The sequence below is a fragment of the Ptychodera flava genome (assembly GCF_041260155.1).
Source record: "Ptychodera flava strain L36383 chromosome 23 unlocalized genomic scaffold, AS_Pfla_20210202 Scaffold_23__1_contigs__length_28996876_pilon, whole genome shotgun sequence".
Taxonomy (NCBI): Eukaryota; Metazoa; Hemichordata; class Enteropneusta; family Ptychoderidae; genus Ptychodera; species Ptychodera flava.
In genome coordinates this window covers 6,173,712-6,190,213 of record NW_027248277.1, presented here as the reverse complement: position 1 = coordinate 6,190,213, position 16,502 = coordinate 6,173,712, and the positions used below count along the sequence as shown (strand labels likewise).

General features: G+C 37.6%; 2 protein-coding genes and 1 long non-coding RNA gene across 3 annotated transcripts in view; 1 reads left to right on the top strand and 2 right to left on the bottom strand.

The window, feature by feature from the left end:
• The window catches only part of LOC139124355 (uncharacterized), a 61,105-nt gene that overhangs the window by 4,574 nt on the left and 40,029 nt on the right, over positions 1-16,502 (bottom strand). The gene's annotated exons all lie outside the window — the stretch shown is intronic.
• Positions 3,567-7,821, bottom strand: LOC139124089 (uncharacterized). Its single transcript, XR_011549860.1, has 3 exons — positions 7,463-7,821; positions 5,649-5,786; positions 3,567-5,160 (listed from the first exon to the last, which is right to left on the bottom strand). It is a non-coding gene; the product is annotated as an uncharacterized lncRNA (long non-coding RNA).
• On the top strand, positions 8,129-14,880 carry LOC139124088 (uncharacterized). The gene is made up of 6 exons (XM_070690223.1): positions 8,129-8,350; positions 11,597-11,744; positions 11,868-11,993; positions 12,425-12,544; positions 12,718-12,801; positions 14,359-14,880. Exons 1-6 carry the CDS (start codon positions 8,173-8,175, stop codon positions 14,873-14,875), a joined length of 1,173 nt encoding a protein of 390 aa, XP_070546324.1. The 5' UTR covers positions 8,129-8,172; the 3' UTR covers positions 14,876-14,880.

Here is a 16,502-nt window from a genome sequence, read left to right as displayed (position 1 = left end):
AGAAAGCTACTCTGTGTTTTCAAATCTGTAGTGAAAGGCAAACTAAGCCATATACGATTGGATGCATCATGGAATTTTGATAAACCACGATATAGTCCACATTTATAAAATGTGCACTCTGACCTCAGGTCTGTCCCAGAATGCATCAATTCTGATAAAATGGGTTTTAACAAAATTCTTCCTACAGCTGATTACTGTTCATGACAGAGACAGGATTACTTGATCAACAAGGCAGATATTTATGAAATTCAACACATGGTAGACTGTGTTTCCATTTGATCAGAATCCATACATGTAATAATGATTACTTTCCTGCAGTCAGTGTGTTCATTACAGCTGTATTGGATGGACTCAAAGTGACTTTCTTGTCGGTCTGTTACACCCTGACAAGATGATAGCGTCCAGTTTAAACATCCTTTGTCAATGACAAAGGTCTGTCAATAGTTGTTATTGTCCATGAAATCAAATCACAACTGTCTCCGATAACTAGTGAATTGCTGGTAACCATATGGTGTTTACAAATTTACCGGTATGTAAACAACTGATACATACAATCAGCTCTCTGAATGGTGTAACAAAACCTAAAGAAGTCACAAATACAACACCTTCAATGAAAGCGGCCACTCTGATCACAGATCTATCCATAAGTGCATCAATTCTGATAAAACGACGTACCAGGTACTATATACTACTTCTTTACATTTTTTTTGTCAGATTTTTGCTGATACAGAATGCACAGTAAAAGTCTGCAAGACTTCAAATTACATTGTTCTGTGATGTTAAAAGTTCAAACGTGAGTGAGTATATCAAAATTTGGATTTTCATAAGTATAATTGCCATTCCTGGCTTGAATGCAGGTATGGCATGACATCAATGACCTAAAAAGTTAGCCTTTTGAGTGCCAAAGTCAATTTTTTTGCCTTTATAAAATAAAATACCAAACAATTTCTTTCAGATCTTGACAATTTTTTATCTGATTTTTACCAAAATTTTGGTCAAAAAGTGTAGTCCATGAAAATTTATGTCCATTTGTTCCAAAATCTTGTAAAAATTACAGAAAAATTCATAAAAATTGGTAAAATGTTGCCCTGATATTTTTGTGGAAAAAGTTACAGTGCTCTAAGGGTTAATGTAAACTGTAGTCAACAATCTAAATACATAGTTTATGTCCTTGCCTTTGTGTAGGACAAAGGAGTACTTGTAGCTACTGTCAGTTCAAGTTGTACATGTCATAGCGTAGTTATTGATGTACTAAACACAGAAGTAGGAAAACTCTAATAATATCAGGATCTGATATGAATTAATTCATAGATGCTTTTCTGTATTGAATGGATACACATTTTTGAGGAATTTTTCCAAGGGATTTGATGACAGTTTTATAATGTTTCTGTTGTATTATAGATCGTGACACAGTTGGCTGATATAATGTGAAAGTTTCCAGACTTCAAAGGATGATTTCCTGAGAACCTCATTGTGTAAAAGTCAATGGTGAGTGAATCAAACACACTTTGTTTTACAGTAAATAGATTTTCCCATCATGCAACTGCAAAGATGTTAGGGAGTGCTTTGTAGGTCTTTTTACCCCGCTGTCGTGTTAACCATGGTACCATGGTTTTTCATCGACAACCATGGTTAACCATGGTTGTCGATGATGTGACAATGGTGATTGACAATGGTCTGTAAAACTTGAGAAACCATTGCCAAATGGACCATGGTGACCATGGTCATGGCATGACCATTGCCAAAATTGACCATGGTGACCATGTTTGACCATGTTCACAGCTAAATTGTGTGCCACCATTGCCAAAATAGACCATGTTGACCATGTTTGACCATGTTCACAGCTAAATTTTGTGCCACCCATTGCCAAAATTGACCATGGTAATCTGCTATGACCATGGTCATAGCAGATTTTTAAAATTTCTGTGAGTGATAACTTGACAATGGTGACCATGCTCGACCATGCTCAGGGCAGAATTATGACAACGGTGACCATGTTTCATCATTGTCATGATAACTGTATTATAGTCATTATAAAGTTTAATCATTGTAATAACAACCTTCTGTGACCCTTAGACTAAGGTTACCATGATGTTACCGGAATTTTCCATATTCATCATATTTGTTGTTTGACATAGCTTTTCAACAAAATTTTTTATACATTAGACACTTTATAGCTAAAGTTATACATGGATGATAAGATTACCAGAGAAAAAATTGCTTCATAATGACACCATTTCTTGGAGAACTTAATAGATGTTCAGTATTGTAATTAACAATTTATTTGCTTCAAATCCATAGGATAAGCGAAATTTTCCAGAAAAGAAGCCACTTGTGACTAAAGGCAGAAGATGTAATGTGAAAGTTCGTCAACTACACTGACGTTACTTTTATTAGTATTAATTGAATTGTTAGCTATTACTGTAAGGCTGATTTGCAATGAAGAGTATCACAATATTACTTAAAAACCCCATGACCAGAGAAATTTGGTAGCCTTGTGACATATGTCATATTATTTACATTAATGAAGAACAGTTTTTCACTCATTTCCTCAACTGGAAATACAAGAGTGTCTATGGTATGATCAACCTTTATGATATGATGGCCTACATCACTCAATATAAAGCAGTCTGGATTAATTTCCAGCTTTGTCCAATTGCATAAACCATGTTGGTGTCACTATTTAACAGGAAATATTCTATGCTGGCTATGTCACCATTTGTTTTGAGGATAATATGGTTTGTACGCCTTTTCATTCTACTGTAATCTTTACAATAGAATTTCTGAGATCCTAGCTGTACTCTATGGACCTTCTTTAAGACTGTGATAGAAGAAGCATTTGTTTTGTCAAAATAAACTGCAGTTTTGGGTCATTTTGTAGGAATTTTGAATTGAGTATTCCACCAGCAACTAAACAGTTTTCAGCATTTTTCAGAGATTTCCAAGCCTTGCCCTTATTCTGCAGGGTCCTGAAAAAAGACTGCGCTTGTAAATTTGACCAATTACCACAGTCAACTGCATTGATTTGGGCTTGTGCATCCTTTTTTACAACAGTTGTCTTGTTACATCTCCTGATCCATGAACAGACTGGAGTAAACTAGCATTCCAATCCTCAAAACCAAAACAACTCCATCCGAAGAGAGGACCCCACTGACGTACATAATAAACAAGGTGATATCCGATGTTATGCACATTTAAGCCACATGATCCACGACCATAAAGATTTTCAAAATCTCTATAGAAAACATCAAGATGTTTTTCAGCAAGATGTAAATCATCTAAACTCATATTATCTCGCAAAAGAATATGGACAGTTTCAGAAAGACAAGCAAAGTGTTTGAGATACTGTTGTGGTAGAATAACATTTAAACATGGCAGGCTATAAAATAAAAGCCACGATGGAAATTCGGTGGCCTTAAGATGGTTGTAGTGTTTTTCTTGATCCCTCGGAAGTCTTTCAATATAGTCGGGGGGTTGAATATGCTGAAGTCTCTTTGATATTTCTTTAATGCGTTTTCCTACGAAAAATGGCTGTTTAGATTGTGTTGTGGAAGACTATTTATACATGGTTTTTAGTTACACCCAGCAAGACACCATGCATGTAATCAGGGACTAATCCAGTTACAAGATCCAATTCTGGATACAAGGCTAAACCATTTTGTCCACATATTCCATCAACTCTGTTGGACCGAGTTGCTACAGCTGCTGCACAAATCAGCCCTTCCGTTGTACGCATGTCTTCCCTTTGACCTGGTGGACGATATGGATAGCATCGAGCATGTCCTTTCCTTGCTTTACAACGAGACCTTTTTCCTTACAGGTTATGCATCCAGATTCTCCATTATGCATGGTCATGTTCATCACATACGCTTTTGCTTGTAGGTCCATAGAACCGAGAATAATGGCAACCTTAACATTCTTTTGGCCCTTTACATCATGTGGATCAACCACTAGTCCATTGTTATATAAGTTTCCTATTTCCACACCAATGGCATTCATGTACTCTCTGAAAGGTGGCGCATTTTTTCCCTGCCAAATACCAGCCAATATCATATTATCACGAGAAAACCTGTGTCCTGGGGGTAGTTCATTTATCGCAAGAAAAACTGGCCACAGCTTCACACCTGTGGATGTATACAGCGGCACCCCATCAGTGTTGAAAATGGTGCTTATATTATTTTCTCCAAACAAAAATTGACCAGGTTGTGAAAGTTTGCGATAGAACTCTCCATCTGTAATGTCAGCTATTTTGTTTTGTTGCTGTTACTTCTTGTATGAAGTTTAGACTTTTCAATCAGGCTCCACACACCTTTTCTTTCCAATATGTTCTTTAACTGAGCACCAATATCAGCTATAATAAAGTAACATCTTGGTTGACGATTTGCTTTCATTTGGCTAGAATATGGGCCTTTGTAACGCAGCCCTTCACAGTCATTTTCATTACACTGGAAAATATCAGGATCACTCGGATACAGATGGTTGCAAAGTACACAGTAGTGTTGAACTGTGTAGTTTGTTTTACTTGCCATTTCCCATAGGTTGTCATACTTAATGTTTTTCAAAACTGGTGATTCTGGACAAATCATGTCCAAAAGCTTCAGTAGGTCCTTGGATGCAGAACCAGACAAAGTATGGCGGAAAATATAACTGAGAATACAAGTAAGTTGTACTTCTGTGTCAGTCAGTTCAGGTGCATCACATGTCAATGATTCATCTCCAGAACTGTCATTTGAATCTTCAGTATCATCATCAGATTCTGTCTCAATGTCACTCCAGGAATTGTCAGATGAAATATCAGATGATGCACATGTACTGTCAGTGGGCTCATCATTAGATAACAGAAAATTTTCATGAATGTCAGAAGCAGTAGTGTGGTCTTCTGTGATACAATTTACCTGCAAAGATTGCTCAGTATCATCAGAGGTAGTATCCATTTCATTGTTTGCACATGTGCTTAAAATAGGGCTGCCAACATTATCTATTTCATGTTCATTTCTCACCATTTCACCATCAAAGAGTGGGCCAACACGTTGTTCACAGCTTCCGTGAGGATGTTTATCTGAATTTTTCGCTAAGGCTGCTCGTCTTCTCATAAGGGTGCGTTTTGGAATGGAATGGTTGGGTCTGTCAAGTACAATTTCCTCACTGGTTTTACTGGACCTGTCAAAAGGGTAAGATGATAATAGTATAGTATTGATCTTGGCCTGTTAATTTCCCACATCCCTGCTGCGAATAAAAGATATATATTATCCTAAGACTGGTTGTTATATCCATCAACTTGATAAGTGATTGCATATGTGTGCCATGGTTGGTTTCCTTGTTGCAAACAAAATGTGCTTGCCCGTGACAGCTTGAGTTAGATAAAACCTTACTTAAAATTGATAACAACATATCAAGGATATGTAAATAATATGAAATAAAGCATTAGCAATTTAAGGAGGTTGCATTCAGAGCAAACCTAACATTACTTGATGTGTGTAGGGTTTTGATTGTTTCAAGGTACTTCAGTTTGTTTTGACTGAACTGCAGGAGATAAAAAAACCCTTTAGCAGACTGGCAATGAAAAAGCAAACATTCTAGTGTGAATATTGCAAAACAGACTGATTTCATTTCCTGTTGTTTTCAAGATAGAAACAGAAATGACTTACTTTTTCCATGAGCACTGACAAGATGAGACAAAATCCTTTCTCTCCGTGACAGTGTCCGCCCACAAATCTTGCACAGGTATTCCCTTTTTTGCCCTCTATCAAGTATTTCATAGCATGACTCTTTGTGTTCCATTTTATCTGTAAAAAAATCATATGGAGTGAGACACAAGCATGTGAAAGTGCAAAACAAAAAATGTTCACATCATTATTGAAAGTGTTTGTCAATTATGTAAAAGGTTGCCTTGCAATTGTTCCCGAGCAAAGAAATTTTTAATAGCATACCAACAAATAAAATCAAGTTACTCAAATTTTACGGTTGAGCTTACCAATTAGTGAACTCAAGATACAATGATTATACTTGAAATTAAAAGTGAAAGATTGGTCAGCCAAAACAGTAGTAGGCCCCTACATCCAGCAAAAATTGAAAGCTATAACATAGAATTTTGCTGGTTTCCTTTTGTCAAGAAATAGAACAGGTACAGAATCATATTTAAGTGCTTGTATCTCATGAAGAGTCATCAGTTCTCACGAAAAATAAAAAAATAATACCACAAAATGTGGAAGTCTGACTGTCTCTGCTGCATATATTTTTTTCCAGTAAAAATCCAGTGGGTGACCATGTCATTCATGGCATTAATAGACTGAAGGCGAATTACACTAAAATTTTTCTTTAACAAAATTAAATAATATCCAGAATGGTCTTTTTTTTAACAATAACATTTTGAAAAAAATTAATACAATCATTTTTTTTCACCCCCAAAGGCACTAGTACCGCCAACGTAAAACGATATCCAGGCTGCGGACAGTTCACAACATAGCCCAAATACTCAGGCAAAGTCCCGGGCTACTGCATGTACTGCAGCTATTCGGAACAAAGCATATTTTGCAATGTTTTGGAAACTCTGATGAATTGTTTTACCCCAGTAGCGTTTAACGCGTTAGTAATTGCTACATGATAATATTTGCCCTACCATAAAAACTGTCTTTTCGAATTCGGCCTGATTCAAAACAACACCGCAGATGTATACGGCATACACACGCATGAACCACTGGCGTCCGCCATTTTGATTCCGAAGCCGCGACATAAGAAAGATAAAGCGTTTTGTCCTCGGGTAATTATTGTTTTCTCCTGACATTTTAGTATCAAGTGTGAACAATTGAAGCACCTCCGAAAAGAGAATGGCTTGGAAACGTGAATGAAACATGGCTTCGAATCGCTAACTTTAACTGGGAAACGCAAGTCCGCTGAGTGATAGTACATACATTGTAGGTGTCTTCCGCCCGTGCAACGTCATCGCGTATGTTGAATGCCACCTCCCCCACACAACAAGTGGAGTAGCCTTGAACTACACCCCCTACCAGTCGGACAATGCCAAACTTTCGGCTGGTAAAAGGATATTCCATGACTAATTGGGTATGCTACGATCAAGAATGATGTGCACAACTCTGAGTGCGTCTCACTACGATCAAGAATGTGCACAACTCAGAGTGCGTCTCAAAAGAAAAACGTTGCTCCCAAATTTTACCGCGCTCGTTTTTTGGAGTCTATGACTGACCTAACTTGTGTTGCCTTCTCAGTTCAATTATTTATGCATCGTCATAGCTTTCTGAAAATTCCTAAACTAGTATTCCACTGTCAGATCGCGAGGTTCATTTGACGAACAAAGTGGAAAATGTTCCGACGTAAACACGTACGTAATTATAATACATAACGCTGAATACACGAGTTCCCTTGCACATAACATTCAACAAAGTCAAGGGTATAAAGTATTATGACCCATTGTTGATCGGAATACTTACGGTGAGAGACTTACCTTCACAATCAAACGTCTTCGACCGCGACCCAGCCAGTGTGTATCACTGCGGACAATGTGTAGCGCTGTTAGATCAGCAGAATATTTGGCCGAGCAGGCTGCCAGTAGTAGGCCTACGCGAATTCACAAACTTGTATCCTCTTCGGTTCATCAGGTAAAAACGGCACATGAATGAGGTTGTCAATCGTATTACCCATACAAAATATATGTAGGGCAGGTACTTTTAAACTTTGCACGTTTGGCACAAACCTTTCCTACAGAGAAGATATGGACAGTGTGCGGTACCGCGTAGATAACATTAATTGTTGTCTACAGGGGTGAGGCCGTTCACGTATACCTAATAAGTCAAAGGTCGCGGACCTTTCCCGCCTTCGAGCGCAAGACTATAAAAGTAATTAGTAAAGAGGTCACATATCATTTTATTTATTATTTATTTGAAACGTAAAATAGCGATTTTAATAAGATCTGATGAAGTGTTTGATTTTTTAATATCGCGGAAAATTTCCTCCACACTGGACTTTTATTTGAAATTCAATATGGTCATGACACAGACCGACCTAAGCTCTCTTATCCTTGAACTATTTTGTGCAACAAGTGTAGGTAACAGTAGCAAATCACAGTGATACGGCAAGATTACTGGAAGAAAAAAATTGTCCTTGCTTCGCACTTGAAATCGTGAACGTTTTTGCAGTTTGTAACTGTACCCGGCGATGATGAAATATGCAACAATTTCATGGGATGAGGAAGAAGAGTGCTCTGTCGTTTCTTTAGACGACATTAAGGAACCTCGGAAACCTCACTCACAGTATTCCATCGGCGACAAGGTCGACAAGGCAAGATGTCGAGGCTTTCCTGGATTGTATTCGGGCGTTATCTTAGAGCTTGGTGGTAAGTTATAAAGAATTGTTATAAGTCGATGAAGTTTGCAGTTGTGAAGTATTAGATCAAGTTGACATCGCAGTTTTCAAGAACAGAATTCAGGTGTATGTCAAAACTGTTTTTCAAGAAAGAGTCCTGTGGTGAACTGTGCAGTTTTCACAAAGATGTTGAAATTGCTCGGACAAGTTAATGAACACGCTAGTAGTAATAGATAACGAATAATCCTAATGCCATTACATAATGTATCGACAGGTGAAAAAATTCGTTTCATCTTTCGAAAATGTTTTCCAGCTACTCTCATGGTAGTTGAGCGCAAAAATGTTACAAAAGGAAGGTGCGACCGTTATGCGGGCAGTCCCTTTTCAGGGGGGGGGGGGGGGGTTAAGTGAAGTTGCTTGATCTACTTCTAGCTTCAGTTTTAGGCCAAAATAAAAATATGTGCTGTTCCGATTACCCGACCTACCCCAATTTATCCCCCCGACCCTAGACTTTTTAGAGCTTCTTAAACCCGCAAGTATAAATAATTATATGAAAAAGCGCGAAACGCATGAAACTAATTTTAGTTCGATTTTGATACTTTTTGATCTACATAAAATGTTGTTGAAACAATACCACATGTACATTTCCGTACGCTGATTTTGCATATGAAAGCCTATCAGTCAGTTGAGATTTACGTTCACAAAGTTCATTGCCCTAGCCCGATAAGGTTTCTGTGTCACATCATCTCTGCACGATCGAGAAAAGGAGACAACTGAAGGTTTTGTGCATCATATGAATGTCCATAACACTGAAAATAATTCCGATAGCAAAATTGACACGAAAATTGGACTTAATATTGGACTTTACTGGTACAGAAACGTGCCCAGTGCAGACTGCATAAGCATTGAAGCAAGCTTTGGTGTCAATGGGCCCGGTTTTTGAATTAAGTGAACAGACACTGACTCATTTTTTCAGAGCAAATAAACCCTAAAATTAACTGTCGGTGACAACCAACCTTTCTGTTTGTTATTTTCCCTGTTCTAAAATGACTGAAAAAAGCAACTGGAGCAAATATGACATCGAGAAAAACTCAACTCCGCATTCAAGTCAAAACAAGGGATCTGACCCTCTAAGTTGTTCGTTTTAGCTCTACTGAGTCTGCGCACAAAACTACAAGACCAGCTAGGTCACTACAAAAACACAGCTCACTGGTTTGCAAAGGGCAATGTTGATCCATACTTACAGTGGTGAGGGATAATATACGCACAGTAAAAACGTGACAAACAAGCACATTATTTTTTTTCAGAAGCTACAAAACAATTTTTTTATAGCTACAATAGATTTTTTTCTTGGATTGTGTAGTGCAGACAGTTCAGTAAAAAATGAAAAAATCCCTTGAAGGTACAATGGGAATGGCTGGCTGTTGTTAATTTTGATGTTTGAATGTACATTAAGCCCTATGAAAGCAAACTTACAGAATATGTGCAAACAAACACAGAATATTTAAGCATGAGGGAATATGCTACAATTTTTAGGGATATTAAAGCTTATGAATATTAATGAGCCATCCGCCACTTTTGGAAGCCCTATACATTCACAACAGTGACACCCAAATTTGTTGACTTTTGAAAAATCTTATAGAGGATGGTGTTTGGAGCCAGCAGCTTGGATTGTGTAAGCAAGTGATATATGGCTTGTAGTATGTATATCACAAGTGACATCACTGCAACATTAAAACTTACATAAGATGTCCTTAAATGTTTCAGTTAAATCCCCCCAAAATTTTAAAATCCCCCTGAAAAATTCCAGGAGCGGGGAGCAATCCCCCTTTGTATAGTATCCTAGATGAAACACTGCATTGATGACAGTAAATATTGTGTTGTGTCAGGTCTTACAAGTCAGACTTACCTGTGGATAAACAGTTCACTTTCCTGTCAAAGAATTGTAATTGGCAGTCTAATAAACCACACACTTCAATTCTAATGATGAATATTTTACTTTAATGAATTGGTATTCAATTTGAGTGCATTTCATGAGGAAATTGTTCACTGGTAGTTTGTTTGAAAGCATACAAAATGCACATTGAGAAATAAAAAAAAATGAAAAAATAAATTTCCCTACCTACCTACCCTATTTTTGAAAACCATGTAATCGGAACAGCACAATTTTTTTTTTGGCCTTATCATCTGTTTGAGAAGAATAATAATCATGCTGTGTATTATATTAACTTACACGCTTGTTCGTAACAAACCTGGGGCAGCTGCCTTCGTCAATCGCAATACCAAATATGCAAGCTTGAAATCCCCACCCACAGGTGTAGAGGGCAATACAATGTCCCTGGGGATGATGGTGGGCTTTCCTATTCATATGTACAGTGCTTGTCATTTGAGTTTGAGGCTTGTATGGATGTAATTTTTTATTGGAAATACTGAGGCTAGTCTTTATGGAAATGACAAAAACTACATGTGTATTGAACCGGAGTGTTGCTGAAGGATTGCTTTTTAGTTGTCACGGATGGCTTATTAGTTTTACCTGCTTCTCATTAACTCAAGGTCAACATCCAGTAACATTCACTGTCGCCCATTGCAAATTAGTTTGTAGGGGGAGTTGATGAACTGGTTTTGCAAAAAAAAAAAACTACATGCAAATGTCCCCGTCGTGAATCCTACTGTTGCTGCCGATTGAAACTCCCTTTGTACATATGATCCACAAAACCAGTTGCTGTATCACCACCAATTTCGTTGTTTTCCGGGAACTATCAATAGACGGTGATTACTTTTGGTTGCCTTTCGACGGACAGAAGTTGTTCTCCCCAGAGTATTGCGTGTTCTTCGATGGATTACTCCAAGGCAATATATGAAGGTATGACAATGAACCATTGGTTTATTAATTCTGTTCAGATGACATTCATGACTGCTAGTGTGTAATATTATGCACCATTAATTGGCATACAATGGCACTGTGCAGCACTTTGTTTGCAAAAAAAAAAAATGAACACATGTCATGCATCTTTGGATTTGTTGTATTTCGGTCGGGTGTTTGTGTTGATCTGTAAACCTTAGAATGTATTAAAGAAGAAATGTGTGTGTTGAATGATGAAACAAAACTTGAATGACAAGCGCTGTACATGGTGTCAAGTGTAATGTGAAATTCTTCTCTATCATGCTTTTTCACCCATGGACTATCAGAAAATGCCTGACACTAGGGATTTTCAGTAAATAGTTCACCATGTTGAAGATAACATTTAACAATGTCTATAACTTTTGTTTGCTGCAGAAGAGAGACAACAGTTGTGCAGAAACTTGGTGAAGCGCCCACATACCAGCAGTGCTTATTCTAAAAGCAGCCACCAATCACCAGAGCCACTTCTGAAAAAGGCCAGAGCAATGCTAAGCCCACGTTCAAGTAATACTAATGGCTCAAAGTGAGTTGCTTATTTTCTTATTTATAAGGAGACAATTTGTTAAATTTTATTTTTTCAAGCCTTAAAATTTTTCTGATAAAAATATTAGTTCATTCATATATGTCAACTTTCACTCCTTTGTAGCTCTGTTGCAGTGGAACAAGGAGATACTGAGGAGCGAAATAACCAAGGTGTACAAGTACCAAATACTATGGCAAGCAAAAAAACTGCAGGGCAGAGTCAGCCTTTATTGTCCAGGAAAAAGGAAAGGTAAGCTTGCAAATAACCTTATCTAACACACTGACGTCTTTCTTACAGAAAAGGGATGCAGATTGTTTTTATTGGTGTGGTTTTCTGCATTACATAGTATATTATAGCTTTGTCAATACCAGGTAATTTTGTGATGTCATTACTCAGATTATTACTGATAATGTATCTAATTATCCAGCATTATGACCTCAGATGTTTTCTACGTCTCCAACTTCCCTGGCATTGGCATTGCCATAACTAATAGCAATAATGTACCTCCCTCTGGCGGTGACATTTGACTCAAGTAAACTTTGTGCTTGTACTTCCCTTCGCCTTGTGCATTATGTTGTACAATGTTTTCTTTTGTCAGCTATGGTACTGCAGAGGTATAGCATTGTGCTCATGAAATGTTGGAACATTTATAAATGCCAGCTTTCTCTCTGTCTATGTAGCTCTACTGCTGTGCCACAAGCTGATACTCGGGACGAAAATAACCAAAGTGTACCAAATGATACTCCAGGGGAAAAAACTGCAGGGCAGAAACAGTCTTTTTCATCCAGTCTAAATAACAGGTAAGTTTACAATTATCTTATCTAAGATTTATATGACCGCGCATTAACATACTTTCTGGAACTAGATTGTATTTAGCTAATCTTCTGAATTTTTCACAAGTGGATAAACGTTCACTCACTCATAGCGCATCAGACTGTGTTTTACCTTCTATTTCCTCGTTACTTTCTTACAGTATTGACCTAATGGAATTATCAAGTGATGAGTCCATCAATCAGGAAGATGCTATCGACAACACAAGCCTGCCTGGAACATACAGGTAAAGTTTCATAAAATGTGACTGTCAGACTTCCTATCATAAATAAATTCAATCACAAAGAAAACCAATTTTACTTTGCCACAATCTGCTTTTCCGTCTTTGCCTTGGTTACACTAAAAACTGTTTTCTATCAATAGGACTCTTGGGTCAAATATCAGCTTCTATATGATAGCTTTGTCAATACAAGTAAATTTTGTCATTTCTTACCCTCAGATTATTTCTGACGTTTTCTTTCCAACGTTGCAGTCCTAGTTGTTTTCTGACTTCTACAATTTCACTGACATTGCCAAAACTATAAAATAACAGCAATAATGCTGGCAGGGGTACATTATTGCCTTATTATAAGGCCTGTAAAAAATATAGTGTGCTCCAAAGTTTCATCACATAGTCTATGTTTCCTGAAAACAGCTAATGATTTTCAATGAAACTGATTAGATTGATGTTAATAAGGTATACTTCAGGCCTAGGTAAGAAATATTAGCAAAGCGTACGGTCCATATCGTCAGGATGGAATTCTAGATAGCTAAGCTACGAAGTCCCACCTATGAGATGTAAAACACAGATAGTTGATGACAAAAGCTAGGTTGTCAAGACGCAATTTTGACGATTTTTCCCGTCATACATGGCGTTTCAACATGGCGGCCTAGGATAACGTCGATGCGAAGGCAGCAGTCGTGGTAAGTTTTTACCATTATTTTTATGTTTTGAAGTGAGAAATCGTGAAAAAATGTATCGCCTTCCGGGTCAAATATCATGGAAAATGCCCTCGTGAAGTATTTTTGTCGAACGTTTGGTATTTTTAGAGAAGATAGATGTTAATTGCGGACTGCTGTGGGTCTACCAGCAGATCTGTGCGATTTTGCAAATACTAATAGGAAATAGAGCAAACTTTGCATGAGTACCATTTAATAAGGTAGACCCTGCACATTCGGTAATCTCAAAGATCAGATGGTAGAAGTCGCATGTTGTATACGACCAAGTCAACGAGACTAATGAGTTGGTATAAAGCCTTGTACCATACCGTGTACCATACTTGTACTGATACGCACGTGGTTTTCTATGGATATCGCACAGATCTGCTTAGCAGACCCACAGCAGTCCGCAATTAACATCTATCTTCTCTAAAAATACCAAACGTTCGACAAAAATACTTCACGAGGGCATTTTCCATGATATTTGACCCGGAAGGCGATACATTTTTTCACGATTTCTCACTTCAAAACTAAAAATAACGGTAAAAACTTACCACGACTGCTGCCTTCGCATCGACGTTATCCTTGGCCGCCATGTTGATACGCCATGTATGACGGGAAAAATCGTCAAAATTGCGTCTTGACAACCTAGCTTTTGTCATCAACTATCTGTGTTTTACATCTCATAGGTGGGACTTCATAGCTTAGCTATCTAGAATTCCATCCTGACGATATGGACCGTACGCTTTGCTAATATTTCTTACCTAGGCCTGTACTTGCCACATAAATAAACAAAACTATAGCAATATTTCAATGTTCAATCAAAGATTTGTAATACATGTTTTCTTGTGATATTTACTTTCAGGGATGTGGAGCACAAAGATTGTGTATCAAAGGCAGAGTTTGACGAGAAGATGCAGATGATAGAGAGTGAGTTAATGAAGATTAAGAAAAGGATGAGAAAGGGCCCATCTTTGCCAACAAGTCCCGGAGACAGTGCAAGTGAAGAGGAAATCACCCTTTACAATGGCCACTCTAAAGCCAGACTCATGGATATAGGCGAACACTCTTCCTCTCTTTTTGATCGTGTATTCAAATTGATGACCATGTTGTTTACGGATGATGAGATACTAAAGCACTCTGTATCAGGTAAAGCCCCTAACAGCAAAACAGGAGCAAAGCCAAAATTTGATCAGTCAAGGTATGGTATGCTCTTGCATGTAGTCCAAAAGACATCTCCAAAGCCAGTGTCACTCTCTGAAATTACCCATCGAATTCATGCAGTTCAAAAAAAATTTCTAAACGGTTCGTCGAGAAAGGCAAACAGGCTTTGTAAATTCATAGAAGTGTTGTTCTTGTTGCTATTGTATCTGTATGATTAACATGATCTGCAATAAAAAGTTATAATTCATAGTTGATGATGATGATGTCTGTGTTGTGTTTTAAAAAATACAAGGAATTATCTGTCCATGAAACATTCTCTTTAGAGATACTGTTGATCGTTCAACATGCAACTGCAAAAGTGTAAACTAGAGCTATTTTGATGAGATTTAAGGAGTGATATACAGAAGAATACCGGTATGTTACAAAGAGCTAAAAATTAACCTGACAATTTTAAAGGTGACAGCTATTTAAAGGCTTCGGTGCTTACAAATGAAATTAATTTAACTGAAAACCATCAGGTATGTAACTGCCCAGCCATGCTTAAAATGGTCGAACATCCCTGTTTTGAAGGATTTTTAGGATTTTTTCTGGCCATGTTTGGCCATGGTTAACCATGGTTGTAACCATATCAAATCATGTTTGACCATGGTCACCACCCAGCTGAGAACATGATTGACCATGGTCTATCATGGTCGTGTCCCCTTTCTGATCCGTTTTCGACCATGTTTGATCATGGTCTACCATGATCATGCCCACTTTCTAATCTTCAACCATGTTTGACAATGTTCTAACATGATCATGCTGCTGCTTTCAACCATGTTTGACCATGGTCTAACATGATCATGCCCTACCTTAGGCCTGTCTTTAACCATGGTTGACCATGGTCTAACATTGCCAATATCAACCATGGTCATCATGTTTTAGCTTGACCATGGTCACAGACGTGACCAATGTTTGACCATGGTCTGGCCGTGGTGCCATAGCCCAACTATGGTCATCCATGTTTGACCATGGTCAAGACCATGTTCAAACATGGTTATTGACCATGTCTAAACATGTTTCAACCATGTTTAACCATGTTTGAACCATGATACAGAAAGCGGGGTGTCATGCCACATTTCAAAGGCACATTAATTTTTGTAAGAAGATTTTTAAAGTAACATTTTTCACATTTTTCGATAACCTTTGACCTGTGCTATACCTCTGTAGCAAAACTAAAGCCATATAAATCTGGACTATACCAGAATCTGAGAGGGGTGTTGTCAATCGAATAATGTCAGGTATATTGACCAAGGGATAATAATAGGAGGGAAATTTTTTTTGACAAAATGTCATGTGACCTCAGTGACCTCTGACCTCATATATGCATATATGCCTTTAAATATCTAACCACAAGCTCTACACCCTTAATATTCAGTAGTGAGGGGCCCTTATTGCTCCTCATCCTGTACCTCATTAATTATGTGCATTTCTCACTTTGAGCAAGCAAACAGAAATAGAAGTCTGATTGTTGGTATACATGGAGAAAGTTTGGAACAAGTTTTTCGCCTTTTACCTTGATTCATAAATTACAATTACAGTGGTTTGGAACTCTTTACCCTGGACATAGAAACATCTCCTAATGTCAACAATTTCAAAAAACACTTAAAATCTTGCATCTTCCAGAGAGAATTTTCATTGTCAAACTCTAAGCGCCACTGAACATGTTTAACTTTGGATATTTGGCGCTATACAAATTTTCTAGATAGATAGATAGATAGATAGATAAATGTTCCTATAATTCAGTAACCAAATGTGCGACACCATTTAATTTAATTATTTGTAATACCAATCAGCATTGGAGTA